General features: G+C 42.3%; 1 protein-coding gene across 2 annotated transcripts in view; it reads right to left on the bottom strand.

The window, feature by feature from the left end:
* Positions 1 to 20,010, bottom strand: part of LOC117515656 (anoctamin-9-like) — a 79,989-nt gene extending 59,979 nt beyond the window's left edge. The window contains exons 1-4 of one of the 2 annotated variants that reach the window (XM_034176318.1): positions 19,573 to 20,010; positions 13,454 to 13,528; positions 4,760 to 4,876; positions 4,512 to 4,648 (exon numbers count right to left, since the gene is read on the bottom strand). In XM_034176318.1, coding sequence (XP_034032209.1) covers positions 4,512 to 4,648; positions 4,760 to 4,876; positions 13,454 to 13,528; positions 19,573 to 19,593 — 350 coding nt within the window. In that variant the 5' untranslated portion in view covers positions 19,594 to 20,010. The remainder of the gene's footprint in view (positions 1 to 4,511; positions 4,649 to 4,759; positions 4,877 to 13,453; positions 13,529 to 19,572) is intronic. The other variant, XM_034176319.1, reaches the window with a different exon arrangement.
* Positions 20,011 to 21,646: the final 1,636 nt, after the last annotated feature.

The following is a 21,646-nucleotide window of genomic DNA, read 5'->3' as shown; positions in this document are numbered from 1 at the left end:
GCTTAACCACTAGACCATCACCTCCCTTACCACCTCATCCGTTTGTCCAGTGCTCTTACTGTGAAAGACTCTGGTGCAAGAAACAGAAAGTATGTAGCAATGTGGTTGGCTTTGCCACAGTCACACAGTGAAGGAGCTACTCTAGTTTATTAAATGCCCACCTAAAATAAATGAATTCCGTGACCCCCAGCATATTGTAAATAGAACGTAATGCTAAAATACCCTTGGATCTATGAGCATAAAATAAAACAGAACGTGACCTTTGGCTTCACAACATAGGTTAGCCATCTTTGAACTTGTCTAAGGTCTGTCCCCCAAGAATTCTCCCTGTGAATTTGAAGACCCCGGTAGTAATAGGACAGACAGACAGACGTAAAGCCTTCCCAATACCCGATGGCCATATTTTGGCCTCGGGTAAAAAGGAAAAAAGTTTTCACAATGTTTTTCTCATCGTCATTTGTCCTCTGCTCTTATGTTTGCATGAGTCTTTCACATAAGTGTTCTGTGACAATATGGCTAGCTTTGTACAGACAGCAACAAACAATATTTAATTGCAGAGTTGCCTGGATTGAAACATGCAGGAACTTTTCTAAGCTTCCATACGAGCCAGAGCTTTCTGTTTTAATATAAATGCTGCGCAAAATGTTTCAGTGAAGCAAATTATTGTCCGTGTGGTTAACACTGAATACCATTCATGTGCGTCACTTTTTGTCCTTGTTGTTGCTGTGACAGCCATCAGCTGACAAGGAACACATTTAATAAACGATTAAATGATAAGAAAAAAAAAAAAACATGTTTTTTTTTTTTTATTTGTGAGGAAATCTGTCATTTTATTGAAATGGGTGGTCTGACAACCATAATTTTGTACAAACGCCCAACCCCAGCACTTCAAGCAGAATTTCATGCAATGTGCCCAGACACGCAAATACAGTGTGTGTCTATATACACATCATACATACCACAAGGCACTGGCATATAGACATTATCTGTAATCTGCCTCTGCTGTTTTACATATTTATAAACAGAATCATATCCGAAATGTGCAGGATTTACGATCATTTTTATGATGCAAGTACAACCCCAATTCCAATGAAGTTGGGATGTTGTGTGAAATGGAAATAAAAAATACAATGATTTGAAAATGCTCTTCAACTTATATTCAATTGACTACCCCACAAAGAAAGAGATATTGTTGTGTGGGCCGCTGAAGAGGAGGTACTGCTGGCCCACCACCACCAGAGGGCACCCTGCCTGGAGTGCGGGCTCCAGGCACCAGAGGGCGCTGCCATCTCACAGGAGCAGCCGGGGTGACAGCTGTCACCTACGACAGCTGTTACCAATCATCTGATCCGCAGCGGTATATCTGCAAGACGTCATCTCCACTTCTCTGCCGAGATATCGCTCTACCAAGGAGGTAACGTATCCAGCCAAACAGATTATCTTTTGACCATAAAATACTTTTTTGCCTTCATACAGAAAGAGAAAAGAACAGCAGGAGACTGTATTTTGGATAAGTACTCACATTCCTGAACTACAGTGTTTTCCTGACGAGAGGTGGAGGTGGTTTTTCCACCATACGTGTTGCTGGGTGCAGGCGCACCTACATCTGACTGTTTCTGTTCCTCGCCAGCAGTACCGGATCCGACAAGCGGAGGCAGTGGCCACCTGGGTGTTCGGGACTTGGCGGCTCCAGTATTCCCGGGGTTCGGTGGCGGAGGAAATCGTGTGGTTCCGGTTCTGCTTTGGACAGACGTCTCCTATCTTCGAGCCTGCCCACATGACACCTTTGTGATTCAGCTTTATTGTCTGTTATTGAAATCGGTTGTGTTTGTTGTGCTTATTTCACAACAGTAAAAGTGTTATTTGACTTCCTCCATTGTCCGTTCATTTGCGCCCCCTGTTGTGGGTCCATGTTCCTACACTTTCCCAACAGATATTTAATGTTCAAACTGATAAACTTAGTGTTTGTTTATTTGAAATGGGACAATGCATATTAATGAACATAATTACATGTAAATATGCCGGAATATAGCAGGATGCTAATTTCCATCCATAGTCCTAGTAACATAGAAACAGACTAAGAACACACAACATACCAAAATAAATTAATCATGACAGAAAAACAAAACAGAATATACATAGAAATATTTACAAATTCAAAGTAGCGATAATTGATAGCTAATAAGAAGCCGACAGATGGAGGAACCAAGAGTTTTATGATGAGTGTTGACGTGCAAAAGTACTGTAGTAAAGTGACAACTGCTACGTGCAAAGTGTTTCAGTGCCTGGTTGAATTGCATATTACAGTACTAGGTTGTATTGGACGTTGCCCAATACACTCATTACACATGCACAAGTGTAAATATTGCACAGGGTGCCATACACAAGTTTATTGTGTAAAGACTACTAAACCGTTTAACACAAGGGTATTGTGTAGATATAACTGAAAAAGAAAAAAAAAACAAACAAAAAAAAAACCTTGAATGGTGCCTCCACAGTTGAATTGTTTTTTAGGCTACAGATGGTTGCATGACTGATTTGCCAGTGGTTACTGGCAAAATTGTCCTTTGAAGGTACTGAAAGTGGTGCTCTCCCTAATTGTGACTGGGAGGTTGTTCCAAGCTTGCCCACCTTTTATGGATAACACATTCTGACCAAAGGTGGTCCTTCGTGAGTGATCTCACAGTTGCCTCTTGTGTCAGATCTTGTACCATACCCTGTGAATCTTGAAGCAGGCATATTTGAATAGCTTCAGATTTTCAAAGTCTAGAAACTTATGCTTTTCCAGAACCTTACAGTGAAGATAAGAATTAGATTGTCTTATCATATATCTTAACTGCTCTATTATACAACTGCTCTATGGATTTTAATACCGAGGTGGCTGCAAATGCCCAGTTAGTGAAACAGTAGTCAATATGTGAGAAAACCATGCAAAAGAGATATGTTTTGGCTGCATTAGTTGTTAGAGAGGGATGTATATGTTTAAAATTTAGTAAATTAAAATGTACTGTGTTCTTGACTTTTTAATATGTTTTTTGAAGGACAAGTTTGAGTCCAAGATAACTCCAAGATATTTAAATTGGGATACCAGCTCCAATTCCTCCCCGTCAAAAAACACATTGGACCTTCTAATGTCAGTGGGACCTTTGCTAAACATCATACATACTGTTTTTGTTTTTTTTGTATTCAACTGCAGGCAAGTGTCATTTAACCAGTGTTGTATATTATGTAACACATCCGTGAGTTTTGAGGCGATATCTTTCACATTATTTCTGTGAGTAAAAATGACCACATCATCCACATTGAAATCTTTGCACACATTTGGTAAATCATTTATGTACAGCAAGAACAACAAATGTCCAAGGATTGATCCTTGTGGGACACCGACTGGGTTAAGAAACGGAGATTTAGAACCATTTACAGCGACTCATTGTACTCTTTTTGTTAAATAAGATTCAAACCATTGTATTGATTCAGATGAGAAATTGAAATATGTAAGTATTTGGTGGTCTACTGTGTCAAATGCCTTTCTAAGGTCAAGAAATACAGCACCCACATACAAGTTTTGTCCAACATATACTTAACCTTTTCTAAAAACACACAGATTGCTGACTCAGTGGAGTGATGGGGACAGAAGCCAAATTGCATTGGATGAAGTAGATTAGGTCCTTTATTCAAATGTTCGATCAGTAATTTGGAGACCCATTTTTCAATTATTTTAGAAATCACAGGAAGAATGCTGATTGGCCTGTAATTAACCACCAATGTCTTATCCCCAGATTTAAAGATGGGCATTACCGTGACTAATTTCCAGGATGATGGTAATTCCTTTGAGATAATTGACTGATTAACAAGAATAGTGATTGGTTTTATCAGTGCATTAGAATATGTTTTTAGAAAGTCGGTGTTTAAATCAGATATATCCTTGGCCTTTGAATATTTCAAAGCAGAAATCATGTTCTTTATCTCTGGTTCAGTAATCTGCTCTAGTCTAATAACAGAATGATCATGTAAAATGGATCTTGGCAGAATATTGGAAGGGGGCAAAAAGCTTTGTTATATCTTTCACACTGTTTAGGAAGTACTCATTAAACGTTTGGGCCAATACTGTAGGGTCCTTAACCAGGATAAGGACCAAGTAAGGACCTGATAAACAAAGTTTCAGTTTGAACATTAAATATCTTGTGGTGTATTCAACTGAATATAGGTTGAAGAGGATTTGCAAATCATTGTTGTATTCTGTTTTTATTTAAATTTTACACAATGTCCCAACTTCATTGGAATTGGGGTTGTATTAGTGCATTTATAATAAGATCATGCAAATTACATAAATGAAGTTATTAAATAACAACAACAACAAAGCTGCTCTCCCTTCACAACTCAATTAAATTTATTTATATAGCATCAAATCACACCATAAATTACCCCAAGGTTAGGGCTAACCTTACCAACCCCCTGAGCAAGCACATAGGCAAGAGTGGTAAGAAAACAAAGACTTTAACATATTTTACCTGGTGGTGAGAGACACGATGTTCTGATCCGAGCTCCAGTTGCAGGCATCAGATACTTTGAGCAGATACCTGTACTTCTCAAAAATTTCTTTAGGTGCTTGAATCCCATAGAAGACAAGCTCATCATCTATTATTTTCTGATAGAACAGAAAACACTTGGCAACACTTGTCCACAGATTATTATCATGACTTGATGAAGCTGCATAAGGTGTAAAATGTGCAGGCAGCCTGTTTTACTACAAACTTACTGTGACTTTCAAGTTCTTTCTTTTCAGTTCTTCAATAAATCTGGATTGCTTCTTGAAAGCTTCTCTCTCCTGGTGTGTCTTGGCAACCAGGACATAGTCATATGACAATGGAGTTTGCTGTGTATGAAAAATGAGATGCTAAAGTCAATCTCTGTGATATAATATGAATCAAACGTCACCTGTTTTATTGAGTCAGGAGGTCAATGGCTCAGTCCTGTAAAAGTCTCTCAAAAGTTCAATTCTGCAATTACCTTGATAATCAATGTAATCATTGTCTGGTTTGAGTTTTTTTAACCCTATTCAGGATTTATGGTTTCATTCTGTATTTCCTCAATGCACTGTGTGGTCATGGTTTTATTCCATCCTCAAATTAGTCAGGAACACAGTCTGGAACCGCCTTGGGTCCTTGTTGGCAATCGCTCCAGCAGGTGTTCATCCCCACCTCTCCAATGTAGGCATTTATCTGCTGTAGCCAGTGATGTGTTGGAGTCTCCTTGGCTTTTTCTAGTTGCTGGGATTTTCAGCACTGAGGCACAAGTACCCTGGATCATCCTCTGAGAAGTCCATGACATTGCCATAATGTCATAATTAATCTATTCTCACAATGCAGGAGTCTGCTTAAGTAACCACTCAATTTATACAAAGTCCAGGTGAAGTTCCACCTTCAGGTGGGGTGGGGGAGTGGGGTGACATTGTTAGGTGTGTACTAGAGGGGCCTGGGAAGATTAGATTAAGGTTTTACTGATCTATGAGGAAAAACTGTTGTCTTGTGATACAAAGGCACCTGTGCTGCTTCAAACCACAAATTGAAGTTTTACACAAATGAATTACACTACTGCATCAGGTGGAAACCACTAGTGATGCTTATGTTGTACTGTGTGCTTCTCCCCCCCCCCCGGTATATAGTCGAGTAGCTAAGACCAGCAAAATAGTTCAGTTCTTGAAGACATTATGAAACTTGGCACACTGATAGAGGACCCCAAGGTGACAGTTTTTTATTAGGACCCACTTCTGAAATGTCCCCTCATAACCACCATCTTGATGTTTCAATGTGGGTGTTCAAGTCCAAGGCAGAGCAGAAGAGAAGCAGACACTTTCTGCAGGAAGGGTGGGTGGAGAGCAGGGAAAGAGAAGCCGTTCTTTGCATTGTTGTCTCTTGGTCTCTGCCTGGTGACGACGTGCATGTTGCATGCGGTTTGTTCCCTGAAACATGGTGCGCTTCCACTCAGAACAGTCCTTGGTGAGGGTATCGCAGTTGACATGGTCGATGCTGCAGTGAAAAGGAGTGGCCTTCAGTTGGTCGAAAAATCAACATTTAGGGGCTCCTTGGGGTCGTGCCGAATTCAAGTTGCGAGAACAGGCTCTGTCGAGAGAGTCGGACTGTGGACATTCTTCTAACGTGTCCAACCCAGCAGAGGTGGTGCCGTGCCATAAATGCTGGGGAGAATAGCTCAGAGAAGGACAGATTCATTGGTGACGAGGTCTTGCCATTTGATCGCATGGCGTTTCTGCTGTTGATAATGCTCCAGCTTTTTCACATCACACCAGTACAAAACCCACACCCCAGAGCCATAGAGAAGGGTGGAAACAGCGAAGGCTCAGAACACCATGATTTTGGTATGAAGACTGATGTCGTGGTTTAAGAAGGCATGTTTGGAGAGCCTCCCAAAAGGCACGAGTCCTGTTGTTGATGTCTTTCTGCACAGTGCATTTACTGGACAGGCAGGGGAAAGCTTCCACAGTGTCAAGGACTTTATCACAAAGTCGTATACTGCTGGTGTCTGTAGGGGGATGGCCCCGGGCTCCCTGTGCAATGATCTTAATCTTGGCAATGTTCGTGGTGAGACTGATGCAAGAATAGGCACTATTAAAGAGATAGTAGTCTGGACATCAGCAACTGTGTCCACAGAGGTTGTGTTGTCATCAGCGGACTGCAGCTCCTGCACCGTGACGGTGTTGGTGAGTCGGCAGGCACGAGGCGCCCAGTGTTGAAAAGACCTCTATCCATTCGGCAGCAAAGTTGGATATCAGAGGCTGTGTCAGGAAACTCATGGATCATGGCCCCAAAGTAGAGAGAGAAGAAAGTGTCGGCCAGAAGGCAGCCCTGTTTCAGGGCAGTGGTGATGGGGAGGGAGTCAAAGATCGCATTCTTGGCCATGACGCAGCCAGTCATCCCATAATGGAGGGCCTCTACAAGGTCAGTGAAGTGATCAGAACAGCCGGAAGGTCTCAAGGGGGCCCACATGGCTGGTGACAGGGGAGGTGATGGTCTAGTGGTTAAGGTGTTGGGATTGAGTCCAGAAGATCATGGGTTCAAATCCACACCTGACTGAAAAATCACTAAGGGCCCTTGGGCAAGCCTTTTAATCCCCTATTGCTACCGGTGTGTAGTGAGCGCCTTGTATGGCAGCACCCTGACATCGGGGTGAATGTGAGGCATAATTGTAAAGCGCTTTGAGCGTCTGATGCAGATGGAAAAGCGCTAAATAAATGCAGCCCATTTACCATTTGGTCTAGGGACCCTATCGAAGGCCTTCTCCATGTCCCAGAAGATGAAAAGGACAGCCGAACAGCGGAAACGTCTCAAGGTGGCCCACATGGCTGGTCTAGGGACCCTATCAAAGGCCTTCTCCAGGTCCCAGAAGATGAAAAGGAGCAGTCATCGTTGCTCACAGGACTTCTCCTGAAGCAGGTAAGTGCAGAAGATCATGTCAGTGGTGCTGCGAGATGGTCGGAAAACGCAGTGACATGGAAGGACTCCCTGAGAGATGGTCAGGAGCCTGTCAAGCAGAACCTGTGCAAAGATCTTTCCAGCAATGCTAAGGAGGACAATGCCACGGTACTTTCTGCAGATGGAGCAATCCCCCTTCTTGAAGATGGTTGTGATGGTGGCATCCTTCAGCTCCGCAGATACAGCTTTCGTCTTCCATATATGCAGTATCAGCACAAATAGCCTGGTCTTCATGGGAATGTCCCCATGAGAGATAAGTTGAGGGGATGTTGTCAGGTCCGGGTGTCTTCCATGCCTTAATGTGCATCAACGCTTTCTGAAACTTGGTGTAGGAGACATCCAATGCCTGACAAGGTGTTGGGGAACATTACAGAGCAGGTCATCAGCCGCGGTATATTGAGCATCTGAAAGTGTTCTTTCCACCTTGCAAGGATGACTTGATCTTCTGTGAAGGTGGTTGCCCAGTCAGCAGACTGAAGGGTGTTGGTACCTCCGCAACGAGGACCAAATATTTCCTTTGCTGCAGTATAGAAAAGCCAGAGGTCTCTGCTGTCAGCGTAGGACTGGATCTCTTTTGCTTTGTCTTGCCACCTGCATCTCTCAAAGCCTTCGCTCGCATTCCTGTTTTGCCTCATGGAAGTGTCGCAAGCGAGTGTGGGTTTACTAGTTCTTAATAGCTCTGTTAGTTTATATTTGCTTTCAGCTTCCTTAGTTTTCAATTTAATAACTATTTTGTAAAGATTATTTTTCTTTCTACATGCATTCTGTAGACTTTTGGTCATCCAAGGATGTTCCACAAATCTTTTTTTTTACAACTATACTTCTTAATTGGACAGTGTGTGTCATATAATTCCATAAATATCTCCATAAACTTACTATAGGCCATGTCCACATTTTTCTCACAATAAATTAAGTTCCAATCCTGGGAATTTAAGTCATTGTTCAGGGATTTAATTGCTTCCTCCGAGCAAACCCGTTTATAGATATGTTTTTTTCCCCTCTACAATCTGTAATTTTCTTGTTATATATAATAAACACTGGTAGATGGTCAGATATATCACAAACCATTAGGCCGCCTGTAGTGTCATTCATAGTGCCGTTTGTGAAGATGTTATCAATTAAAGTGGCACTGTGATCTGTTACCCTGCTAGGTCTAGTTATAGTCGGATAGAGGCTCATGCCAAACATCATATTAAGGAAATCATTAGTCCATTTGTGCTTTGTGTGATTTAGTATATCTATATTAAAATCTCTACATATAAACATAGTTTTCTTTTCTTTCCTTGAAAATATTTTTCCTACACAGTCATTGAATAATTCTATGTCAGCTCCTGGAGACCGATACAAACAGCTCACAATTACATTTCTCTCCTTATCATTATGGACTTCAATTGTAACAACTTCTAAAACATTATCTACAGCCAGAGTCATATCCTCTACTAATTTAAACCTAATGCTATTATGAATATATAGTGCCACTCCACCTATTTTATTTTTCCTATTAACATACTTGAGTTCATATTCTTCTATTTCAAAGTTAATACCTTTGTCCTCATTAAACCAAGTTTCTGACAAAGCAATTATACTAAATGGATGTGCAAATTGCTGTATATATTCTTTGATAACATTAAAATTAGCATACATACTTCTACAGTTGAAGTGGATAATTGACTATTTTTCCTTCATTGTCATAGCATGTAGAAGATCATCAACAGTATAATAATTTACAATCAACATTAAATGTAGAGTAAAAAGTATTATCAGGGTCTAGTTCATTTTCTAAGTCTTGAAAATTATATTCAGTATATGAAAATAGATCCAGGTGCTCCAAATGCATTGTCCTTTGGTATAATTCTGAATCCGTACTCGTTTTTTTTTTCAAGATAAAATAAATTCTATGTTATTAGTAATAATTGATCAAAAAATTACCATCTCTCAATCCATCTTTGTCTTTGTGTTCATCAAAAGCTCAAAATTCATCAGTGACAAGATCTCTAGGAGGCGTCCCCTCATAAATATCTTCTTAACCACCAACACCTTAGCCTCCTCCAGTGATCCATTGAGCTTAATAAAGACTTTGCAGTTATTTACCCAAGTGCTTTGGATCTTTTTTAGTTTCCGCAGGTGTCTGGCTTTTTGGGCAATTTCGGCATTTTTCCTGGTCAGGTGATTGTTCATATAGACATTAGTACCTTTCAGTTTTCTTCCTTGTTTAATTAAGGTAATCTTTTGCTTGAGATTTGCAAAACGTAATATCAGGGCTGGCACGTCCTCTCGTCTTCTTCTCGGTAATGTGTGACAGGCTTCCAAATCACTTACGAGGTCTATTAGAAAAGTATCCGACCTTATAATTTTTTTTCAATAACCATATGGATTTGAATCACGCTTGTCTGATTGCGTCAGACAAGCTTGAACCCTCGTGCGCATGCGTGAGTTTTTCCACGCCTGTCGGTTGCGTCATTCGCCTGTGAGCAGGCTTTGAGTGAGGAGTGGTCCAGCCCCTCGGCGGATTTTCATTGTCAGGAAATGGCGGAATGATTTGGGCTTTTTTTCCCCCATCAGAATTTTTTCAGAAACTGTTAGAGACTGACAGCTGGAAACCATTCGAAAAATTTATCTGGCTTTCAGTGAAAATTTTACGGGCTTCACAGAGAATAAGGACTGTTACTACAGCTTTAAGGACGGCTCTAAGGACGCTCGGCGCGCCGTGCTCCATGCCGCCATCGAGAGCTACAAACCACCGGATCATTTCTAAACGGATGGCTCTGTGGAGCCGAGACCGTCGTGTGCGTTTATGGAGGCTGGGATCAGGTTGTACCGATTCACGATCGATGTCTTGATCACAAACCCAACTGCCGCTTTTCAGCATCTTTCCCTTTCCTGAAAAAGGTGTAGTTGGCACAGACTTCAGAAAGACTTCCCCTCTTCGGTAACTCTTGTTTCGGAGAGAGTGTCGATGTCAGCATTGAAGCATTCCAGCTCCTGGCTCACAAGAGCAGTGAACCAGTGTGGTCTCTCTGTATCATCATGTTTCATAAGGGTCCTCACATTCCATGCTCCCACTGTGAAAGGGAGCAGTTTCGGTTTTCATCTTGTGTTTTGAGTGCATACGTAGGTCCCTACTGGCCACAGTACATCAGTCGGAGGGGGGTGTCAGTGGTGACCGATGTTTGCCCCGCCTTTTCTAGGGGTCTTTCCATTTGGAGTGGGCTGTGATACTTCTAAAGAGTCTAGCCCAGTCACGCCTGTTGCTGCTGAACTACCACGTCACTACTTCATGGGTAGAATGACCTTCACGCAGGTGCTGCCAGTGTGTGGCTCTAGACTAAAGACTTCCAGCTGACCAAGGTTGTCCCATTCATCCAGAACAGCTTTGCGCCAGCAGAACAAAGGACCAGCGATTATTCAGTGTCTGAAACAGCTGGTTGGTAAATACCATTTTCGACTGGACACAGGCCAAGAGGGAACCACATCAAAAAAGGCCAAAAGCTTTTTCACATGTAATACACATTGCACCTCGGCGTGTTAACACCCGCGGCTGGATGTGGAACATGAAAGAGCATGAACACATCTGTAAAGCAGAAGTTCAAACTTTAGTATGCATGGTAAAGCACATTGATCGCTTGCTTAGAATGATCACTATTAATTGAGTGCGGGACACTGTCTGCTGGGGAGGAGAGAGTTGACTGAGGCTGCTTATGGTGACTTGTGTCCAAAAGGTGGAGCATGACCGCTACACATATCCCCCCTATTACACCATACCCAAAAGAATAAAAGTTATGGAGGAGCGTACGCTTAGTGTTGGAGTTTATGTTGGTCACAGAGTTTTTTTGTCCCTCGTCTCAATACATGAAATGGGTCATTGTCAGAAGGCTCTGGCGGTCCTCCTTGACCCCCGAGGGGCTTTCACAGACCAGTGAAAGCGCCATTTCGGTCCATGAAATGGCTGTCCTAGGCGGGCTGGAAAGCAATGAAAACCCTGTTTGAATCCGTGAAATGGTTGCTGTAGGCAGGCTGTAGCCACCATTGCAATGACAGTGGGCCGGCTGTGAAGTGGTGACTACGAGCGGTGAACACCGGGCTGCCAGCGAGCTATGAACGTCGAGCCGGTTGCGAGCGGTGGCTTCATGCTTGGTTTGGGCTCTGACAGGAACTGTCAGCGGTGGTGCCTTTTCCAAATCATGTCCAATCAACTGAATTTACCCCATGTGGACTCTATTTAAGCTGTAGCAACATCTCAAGGATGATCAGTCAAAACAGGATACACCTGAGCTCAATAGGGTCTTTCAAAAAAAAAAAAAAAAGTACCCAAAAGTACTCTGAAATATGAAGGAAATGTTTTACTGGGAAATAATGGTGGTTCTCTCATTTCAGGAACCCTAAAGTTTGTTCTGCAAGACATTAAAGTCCAGGAAAAGTGCTGCAGTTGACCCTAATTCAGAGAACAAAAACTGTTGAGTTCTGTGCAACGCATCCTAAGAGCTGACTTGCATCTCGTTCCATACAAAATTCAGTCTCAGAGCGAACCCCAGCAAATGGAAAGGAGACTTGAATTTGCTAGGTGGTTTTCCAGAAAACTGGAGACTGATAGTTTGTTTCTTAGAAAACTTCAGACGAGTAGGTTACACTGATCATGTGGTGTTAAAAAAAAAAGGAAAGACTGCATTTGGGGAGAAAAGTTACATGCTTCGGTCACATGGTCATGCAGAAAATGTCTCATAATACGGACTGGTTTTTCTGTGCTGTAAAAATAATTTTGGGTACTTTTTTTTTTTTGTTTTGTTTTACACACACACATATATATATATATATATATATATATATATATATATATATATATATATATATATATATATATATATATATACATACATACATATACATATATATATATATATATATATATACATACATATACATATATACACACACACACACACACACACACGAGGTCTGTTAGAAAAGTATCCAACCTTTCATTTTTTTGCAAAAACCTGATGGATTTGAATCACGTGTGCTTGCATGAGCCAACCTTGAACCTTCGTGCGCACGCGTGAATTTTTTCACGCTTGCTGATTGCGTCATTTGCTAGCAAGCAGCCTTTGTGTGAGGACGTGTGTTGTGTTCTCTGCAGATTTTCATTGCAAGGAAAATGGCGAAACGACTGGAGCAGCGCTACTGCATCAAATTTTGCCAGAAACAGGGCGACAGCCAGGTGGAAACCATTCGGAAGATTCAGGCGGCTTTCAGTGACGATCCTATGGGCATCACACAGATTAAGGAGCGGTACAACCGGTTTAAAGACGGCCACACAATGGTGGAGAGCGAGCCACACTCCGGTCAGCCATCAACATGCTGAAATGACCAGATCATTTCCAAAGTGAACGCTGTGGCGATGCGGGACCGTCGTGTGACTATCCGAGAAATTGTGGAAGAGGTGGGAATCATTTTTCGGAGCCCAGCATGTCCTGTGAGACTTCAACATGGAGGTGCTTTTGCTCCACCGTTAGCAGCTTCGGCACGGATTTCGCCGCCACTCTTTTCATGGCCAAATCTTCTCTCACAGTGGAATGTGCTAGGCGACGCAATTCTCGAGAGACGATGCTGGTGCGCCCTGGAAAGTCAGTTCATGGTTGGTCTGCAGCACCGAGCATGATTGTGGAGGACAATGCACAAGTGACAGTCTTTTTCGCAGGCAGAGCAGGTGAAGCTTGAAGCAGGGGTGCCATGGCAACACAGAACTTGCAACAGTCCCTTTTTAATGGCCTTTTGGTCTCTAGCAAATTTGCAAAACTCTCATAACATTTTTCACATTGTAATTACAGGGTATTGTGTGTACAATTTTGAGGAAAAAAAAATCAATTTAGGAATAAAGCTGTAACATAAAAAAATGTGGAAAAAGTGCAGCACTATAAATACTTTCCAGATGCACTGTAAATGAACATACACAGGAGTCATCTTACCACAGGAGGAGGCGACGGCTGTTCACTGCCATTCTCTCTGACCACTCCCATAAATTCCAGGAGTTCAATACTCTGCTAAACAAAAAAAAAAAAAGCATCACTCACAAATTAAAAAAAACGAGAAGAGCTGAAATTTGTCGTTTGGCATGATAATGTATCAAGGATGAACGCTGCAAAAACCTAAAGTTGATAGCACAAATATTTTAGGAGAAATTAGCAATTTTAGCAACCAATAAGCAATGGATGCTGTGCTGCAATGCACCATGGGAGTTCAGTAGTTTTGCAATTTTAAATGCTGTTATTGTGGTCTATGTTAGTTTAACAGTGTTGTTAGTGTTACTGATTTACTGTGTTTTTGTAGCTCAATGTTGCTCTTACCATGAGTGACGTCAGTTTCATGTTGGAACCATGAGTAAAATGTGTTGTGGTTTTAATGTCTTCAGCAACTGTCTTTGTCCAATTCAAAGGACCTGCTTACAGCAACTGTGCGTGCGTGCGTGCACAAAGGGAACAGGACGACTGCACCATATTGAAGGGAGGATGGATGGGGTCAAGTATCATGAGATATTACCAAACAACCTCCTTCCCTCAGTAAGAGCATTGAAGATGGGTCGTGGCTGGGTCTTCTAGCATGACAATGACCCCAAACACATAGCTAGGGCAACTAAGTAGTGGCTCCATAAAAAGCATTTCAAGGTCCTGGAGTGGCCTGGCCAGTCTCCAGACCTGAACTCAATAGAAAATCTTTGGAGGGAGCTGTAACTTGAAAATTGAAAGATCTGTTGCCTCACAAAGACTTGCATGGATTTCCTGCGAAAACATGGCATACGCGACAACCCAGCAACTGGTGTATGCACCAAAAAAAAAATTCAGATGTATTAAAGTGTGCGTAGGCATGGATCCATGCATGTTCCGTTTGTACATCCCACTGAATGTGGAACTGAACGTAGAACCAAAATCCTCCCTGGCCATGCTCCATTTAAATATGCATTTTCATGTAAATAAGCTCTTTGAGCAGGGATTCCCCCGACATCACATTAGACAACATGAACACAGAAAAGAAATTATACTATAGATGACTGGAAATTATGTGGAGACGCACAGAGATATTTTATTCGGTACACTGTTAAAAGGATTACTCATGAAACTGGAAAAATGTTCGTGGACGCTACAGATGGTGTGTGTCTGTGAGACTGACATGCAGAGCAGTGCACACACACTGACGTTAAAAAGGTGAGGCAAGCCTCCGCTGACAATGTGACATTCACAACTTACACATGTTTATTGACAAATATATTTGTCAATAAACGTGTTCCGTACACTGGAAGCCTGTTAAAAAGCTCTGCAGCTCTAGTTTCACCATCAAGCAAAAATAAAATAAAATAAAAATTCTAATAATAAAAAACATATTTGAATGCGCACATGCCCAAATGTGCCTGCACTGGTTTTTGTTTGGAACAGTTACACTAATAAACTATTTAATCACCAAGCGCCGTGCCAGCCTCTAGCCTAATGCACATTTGCGCACCACATAGGATTTGAACATTGATGGAATGAAAAATGTTTCCTATTAACAGAAACAAATTCATCGTGTGACGGTGCCTTTATAGCAATATGTGTGCAGTCAGTAGCTCTAATTACATTCGGTAAACCAGCCCTCCTACAAAATGAGCTGTAATGTTGGAATGTGATGATCACATTCCAAACATGAAAGTGTACTTGGATGACATTGGCATGCTTGCATTCCACACAGCTGGCATGGCTCGGCTCAAGGTTGACTGGCACACTTGAGAAGGTTGCTGCCAGTCAAGATGATTTGGGAGAAAATGTACCAAATGATTTAGGGCAGTGCATAAAAATCGATACAGTGATATATATATCGATTTTTTTAAAAACGATTTGATATCGATATTCTGGCATTCAATATCAATACACCCCCAACCCCTAGGGGGCAGTATTACAGCGCGCCATTCCTGTTCACAGCGAGGAAGTGCAAGTGACATGAATAAGCAAAATGGCAGAGAGGATTCTAGAAGCGCTGCTGTCCCTAAAAGCAGATGTTTGGGCACATTTTGGTTTTAAAGCCAGTGAAAAAGGCCAGGGATGGGACAAAACAAATGCAATATGCAGGCACTGTAATGGTACGGTACGCTATTCTGGAAACACTACCAACTTGCGGGCTCACCTACATAGGCACCATGCTGACAAGCTAGCAGCAGCACCAAAATCACAGCAGAAACCTGTAGACCCGAAGCAAATGACTGGACAACACCACGTATAGGTTTCCATCTACCTCACCGCGTGCAATCAAGATTACTGACTCGGTGGTGCATTTCATCTGCCTGGATTTGCGTCCCTACTGCGTGGTTGAAAACAGAGGCTTTCGCTACATGGTAAATACGCTGGAGCCACGTTACGTTATCCCAACCCGTCGCTATATAACTGAAATAGCTGTGCCCAGGAAGTACGAAGAGGTCAAAGAACGTGTCAAAACTTCACTAACTTCAGCTGCAAGAGTTGCCCTTACGTGCGACAGGTGGACATCTCGAGCCACACAGTCATATGTAACGATCACCTGTCATTTCATTACCGATGACTGGGAGTAAATGGCGTTCGTTTTACAAACACGAGCCATGCATGAGAGCCATAAGGGGACCAACATAGCGGAGTTACTGAAAACGGTGCTGGATGAGTGGAGCATAGCATCCAAAAACCCGGCTATTGTCACAGACAAGGCCGCTAACATGAGCGTCGCAGCTGAGCTAACCGGTATGTTGCATTTCAAGTGTTTTGCCCATACTCTCAACTTGGCATCACAACGCGCACTGAAGCTCCCTAATGTTGCCCGTTTGTTGGGTCGAGTGAGGCGCATAACCAGCTTCTTCAGGCGCAGCGCTACAGCGAGCCATGTACTGCGACAAAAACAAAAGCTACTGCAGTTGCCTGAACATAAACTGCTAACTGATGTCGTAACTAGGTGGAATAGTGCTCATGATATGCTCCTACGTTTTCTTGAGCAGCAACCCGCTATATCTGCCACTCTACTGTCTGGTGAAATACAGAAGACAGAAAAAGAAGTCTGCACCCTCTGTGAGTCAGACATAACATCTGCTGAGGAGATTGTGGATGCCATGAAGCCCATGAAGGTAGCTGAACTTGTGATGTCTCAGGAAAACATCCCAACCTTATCAGTTGTGGCACCACTTCATGCTCAGCTCCGCCATGATCTTCAAGAAAACCCATCTGATTCTGCACTAGTGAAAGAAATAAAATCAGCCATTTGTGAGGACCTGAGCAAGAGATACAGGGACGAGCAGAAAGAGACTTTATACGTGTGTGCAGCTATGGATCCACGATTCAAGGCACTTCCCTTCCTCTCCGATGATGAACACCAGGACATCTACATGAGGGTCATTGCAGAGGCAGGAGGGATCCAGCAACCATTTCAGGTAATATCTTTGTTTAAATTATCACTAAGTTACTGACTTATAAAAAATATTTTTGTGTATGTCACATACATCATATGTTAAGGTTTAAAAGAAAATGCTTATAATGGATACATTTATAATGTTAAAGTTGGGGAAAATACACATTTGGCAGATTATGTTAAATTAGAATGGTGAATTTAATAATGGCAATAATGGTTATATTAAACCTGCTTTTTCTCTTTCTGATTTACTTCTATAGGAACAGGCTGAAACGGAGACAGTAGACCCCGATGAGGTGCTAGTGCAGGATGACAACAAGCAGGACATCTCTACTGGTCCACCCACCAAGAGAGCAAGGTCATCATGCAGTCTGGCTGATCTTGGTCAAACATACAGTACAGGTACTGCAGCGAGACATAGAACCACACAGGATCACGCTGAGGAGGAAATGACTCGATACAAAGAAACTGCTCCCATGTCCCTTGTAGGTGGCAATCCACTCAGCTGGTAGAAAGAGCACCAGACCGAGTATCCACTTTTGTCACGTCTTGCAAAAACCTACCTGTATATTCCAGGGACAATGTGATTTTCTGAATTTGTTTTTTAATATTCCGTCTCTCATAGCTGAAATGTCCCTATGATAAAAATTACAGACATCTCCATTCTTTGTAGTTGGGAAAAATCTCAAAATTGTGACAGTGGATCAAATATTTAGATGTTATGGGCTGAGAGAGCTGGGACAAAATGCATTTAATTGCACGTTGTACTTTGAAATGCATATGATAATAAACTGAAAGTTGAACTTTGAACCGGTTTGACCATTACTTTGGAGACAAAGCATTCAACATGCACAAGACTATTTCATTTATAAACCTTATTAGCTCAATCAATAATTCGTATCACTTTTCAACAAATTTGGAGCAACTTTAACTTCTGACCGCTGTCTTTCTGGCTTTGGGCAGCCCCAATTTTTTGTTCAGAGTCGCAACTGCAAATCCAGTACAGATCCACATTGAGTTTTATGCCAGATGCCCTTACTGAAGCAACTCCAGTTTTACCTGGAGAAACAGACACAGCCCCTGGTCTTCCTAAGAGGTCTTCCATCCAAGTCCTAACCAAGACCCACTCTGCTTAGCTTCTGAGATCTGACAGGATCAGGCATACACAGAGCAGACCGAAACTGACATTTGTCATCAGTTTTGCCATTTTTACCCCTAACATTCAGTCATAGGTGGTCAAAAATATGCCTTTTTAGAATCTTTATTATCACACAAATAATGTGGTATACTTTTCAACATAACTGGAGTATTTTTAAACATCGTTCCCTGTATAATTATTCACTGATGCAGACCTTGCCATAAGTACCACCTGGGGATGATCACCGTACATTTTTGTGTAGGCCATAGTACACTGAGGCTGGATTCTAAGTGTTGTTTAGTTCCCTTAAGTGGTACCGATTAGGTCAAATGGGCTCACGGACTAAAGTTTTTTTTTTTTTTTAAGTGAAACAGAGCAATTTGGCATATATCAAACCATGTGCTGTGTATCATTTAAAACAGACTCACACAAATGCCCAAAATGAAGGGAAAGGGTCAGTGTAGCAGAGTGAAGAGTACTGGGATTCGTGCCTCCTTTATTTTTTTACAGCTTTTGCATGAGCTAAAGGATGACCAAAGTTGAACTGATCAGCTTACTCAAGTCAGGGACAATGCACCGGTGCAGAATGTCGCTGCAGCCACCATACTACAGAACCACCTTGGTTTCTACGTAGATGGCAACCACCAAGGTAGACAACTGGTCCATCCCCACCCCTTGAAAGTAACAATAATCTGTCTGCTCTAACCAGGTGATGCGTGGGCGTTACATCTGCTTTTTTCAGTCTCTGGTTTCCTCATTACTCAGGCACCTGCATGCTGGATCCTGCTCAGAAAAAAAAGTGCTACATGTACAAAATTTCATAGGTGACAATCGTCACAATGTAAGTGATACTCCTCAGTCTCCCTAAGCAACCACTTGCTTGACATAAAGTCATTTCAAGGATCTTCTGGAGACCTAGCAGCAAAGTGAATGACCAAGTCTCACAACCACACAATAAGACAGGAAGCACCTGGATCTGAAAAGACTTAGATCTTTATTCTCCTGCAAAAGTATCGGCGTCACCAAACACCTCTGTCTAGCAACCTCATGAGACTGTGAGATCAGGAGACCTCTCCTGATCTCAAAGTCTGAGGACCCAGAGAGATGAATATCACTGACAAAATAGGTGAATGTCTCTACAAGTTCAATACTTTATGCCCCATTATAACCTAAAAAAAAAAAAAAAAATCATGAATGACCATGACAAATATCTTCAGAAAGGTCAGATACAGTCTCCAAAACAAGTCATGATGATGCCATTCTGATCCATCCAACTCACTTAGCACAACGACCGACAGAACCATGAAGGTATGGTAGAAATGAATCCATGACCACTTTGACAGCAAAGTGAGCGTCATGCAGCCCTTTGCATCGACTTCTTCAGTCAATGTTTGACTCAGATTATGTTCCTTGAAAACTTATCGCACTTAGACAGGTTTGTGGTGCATAATAAAGGATTTCACCGTTCTGTTGTTGGCAGTAGGCCACAAAAACACTCATCCAGTTCTCCTGGAGGAGCGTGGAGACCATAGTGCCGCCACGTTCCGTACGTACCTGCCTCCTGTGGCCCCGCATGTCGAGTGGGCGTCAATGCAGCAGATGGAGAAGGAGGGGGAAAAAAAATCTTCACTAATTTTCAGTCAGCTTCCACGGTGGGGACAAAGTCAAACCAGGCGAGGTGTCCTCCTCAAGACGCTCAAGGAACTTCCGTACTCCGCGTGCAAGAATGTACGACTGGTTGTTTTACCGGCTGTGGAATGTGAAAGCGACTCCACCTGTTGCTGATGTCACAGGATTTATCACCCACGGTCCCGTGAAGCCTCCTCCGCCTTTATGGTTTTATTTTTTCTTTTTCGTCTTCTGAGATTCAACGGCCAGCAGTCAACGTGCCACAGGACGGCAGCCCCACGCCACAGGAGCTCGCATCGCTATCCCACGGCAGGTGCAGTGGTTTTGTTGCCACTTGCCTCCTCCTCGCCCTCCTCCTCGCTGTTGCGCAGTGCCGCCTGTGCGACGGTAGGGGGCAGCAAACACGCGCGCCCTGGCCTACATTCCAAATCAGTGTAATGGCACAGATCAAAATTCATGTCTTGGAAATGTTTAGCAGAATATTATTATTAAGTTCTTAGGTTATAATATTAAAACTAAATATAAAGTCGTCATTTTGTACCGAAATGTCTTATCTTATACAATTACAATAAATAAATAAATTGAATTCTAAAGCTGCCAATCGAAAATTCTATACTTATAAATTTCAGATAATTTAAAGTAATTTTGTGCTGAAATTTCTCATCTTATAAAATTACAATAAATAAATCAATTTAAGATGAATTCTAAAGCTGCCAATCTAAAATTCTAAGCTTATAAATTTCAGACAATTTAAAGTTATCATTTTGTACTGAAATTTCTTATCTTAAAAAATTACAATAAATAAATAAATTTAAAATGAATTCTAAAGCTGCGAATCTAAAATTCTAAACTTATAAATTTCAGACAATTTAAAGTCATCATTTTGTACTGAAATTTCTTATCTTAAAAAATTACAATAAATAAATAAATTTAAGATGAATTGTAAAGCTGCAATTCTAAATGTGGGTGTGGAATCCATTAGCTTAGTGGGGAATTTAGTGCAGAAAATCCACTATGGTGATAGTGCAGTTTATTTGCCAGGGAAGGAATTTCAACAAGTTGAGACTGTGGCCTGCTTTCGTAGTCGTGTCCATAAAAATCATAGAGGGATATGCTTTCCAAACTTAATACCCATTACTATATTGGATGATGTTGAAATTGAGGATGGCCCAGTGGTTGTTCCAGCAATAGCGAAGATTTCGTTTCTGCTACCTACAACGCGCGTGGAATGTCTCAAACCTAAACCTACTTCTAGGCATCTTATATATGCTACTCTGGAACCACCCCTAAACCCAAACAGTTTGTTGGGAAAGTGTAAGTACACGGACCCACAACAGGGGGCGCAAATGAACGGACAATGGAATAGGTCAAATAACACACTTTACTGTTGTGAATATGCACAACAAGGACAACAGATTACAATAAAGGACAAAGTCAAATTCACACAGGTGTCGTGTGGGCAGGCTCGAAGATAGGAGACGCCTCTCCAAAGTAGAACCGGAACCACACGGTTTCCTCCGCCACCAGACCCCGGGAATACTGGAGCCGCCAAGTCCCGAACTCCCAGGTGGCCACTGCCTCCGCGTGTCGGACCTGGTACTGCTGGCGAGGAACAAAGAACAGTTAAAGGAGGGCGCGTTCGCACCCAGGAATCCGAACGGCAGGTAAGCTACCTCCACCTCTCGTTGGGAAGTTCTCTCAGAGTAATGCACAAAGTCACAAAGATCACTGTCAAACAGTTAGCTGAGTACGTTACCTTCTCGGTAGAAACGATATCTCGGCAAAGAGGTGGAGACGTCGTCCTGCTGATATACTCCTGCCGATCAGATGAGTGGTAACAGCTGTTGCAGGTGATGCGTGACAGCTGTCACCCTGGCTGCTCCTGTGAGGCGGCTGCGCCCTCTGGTGCCTGGAGCCCGCACTCCAGACAGGGCGCCCTCTGGTGGTGGGCCAGCAGTACCTCCTCTTCTGGCGGCCCACACAACAGGACCCCCCCCCT

Source organism: Thalassophryne amazonica, chromosome 8, assembly GCF_902500255.1.
Source record: "Thalassophryne amazonica chromosome 8, fThaAma1.1, whole genome shotgun sequence".
NCBI lineage: Eukaryota > Metazoa > Chordata > Actinopteri > Batrachoidiformes > Batrachoididae > Thalassophryne > Thalassophryne amazonica.
Note: the sequence above shows the minus strand (reverse complement) of the source record. Positions and strands in the feature narration are given on the sequence as shown.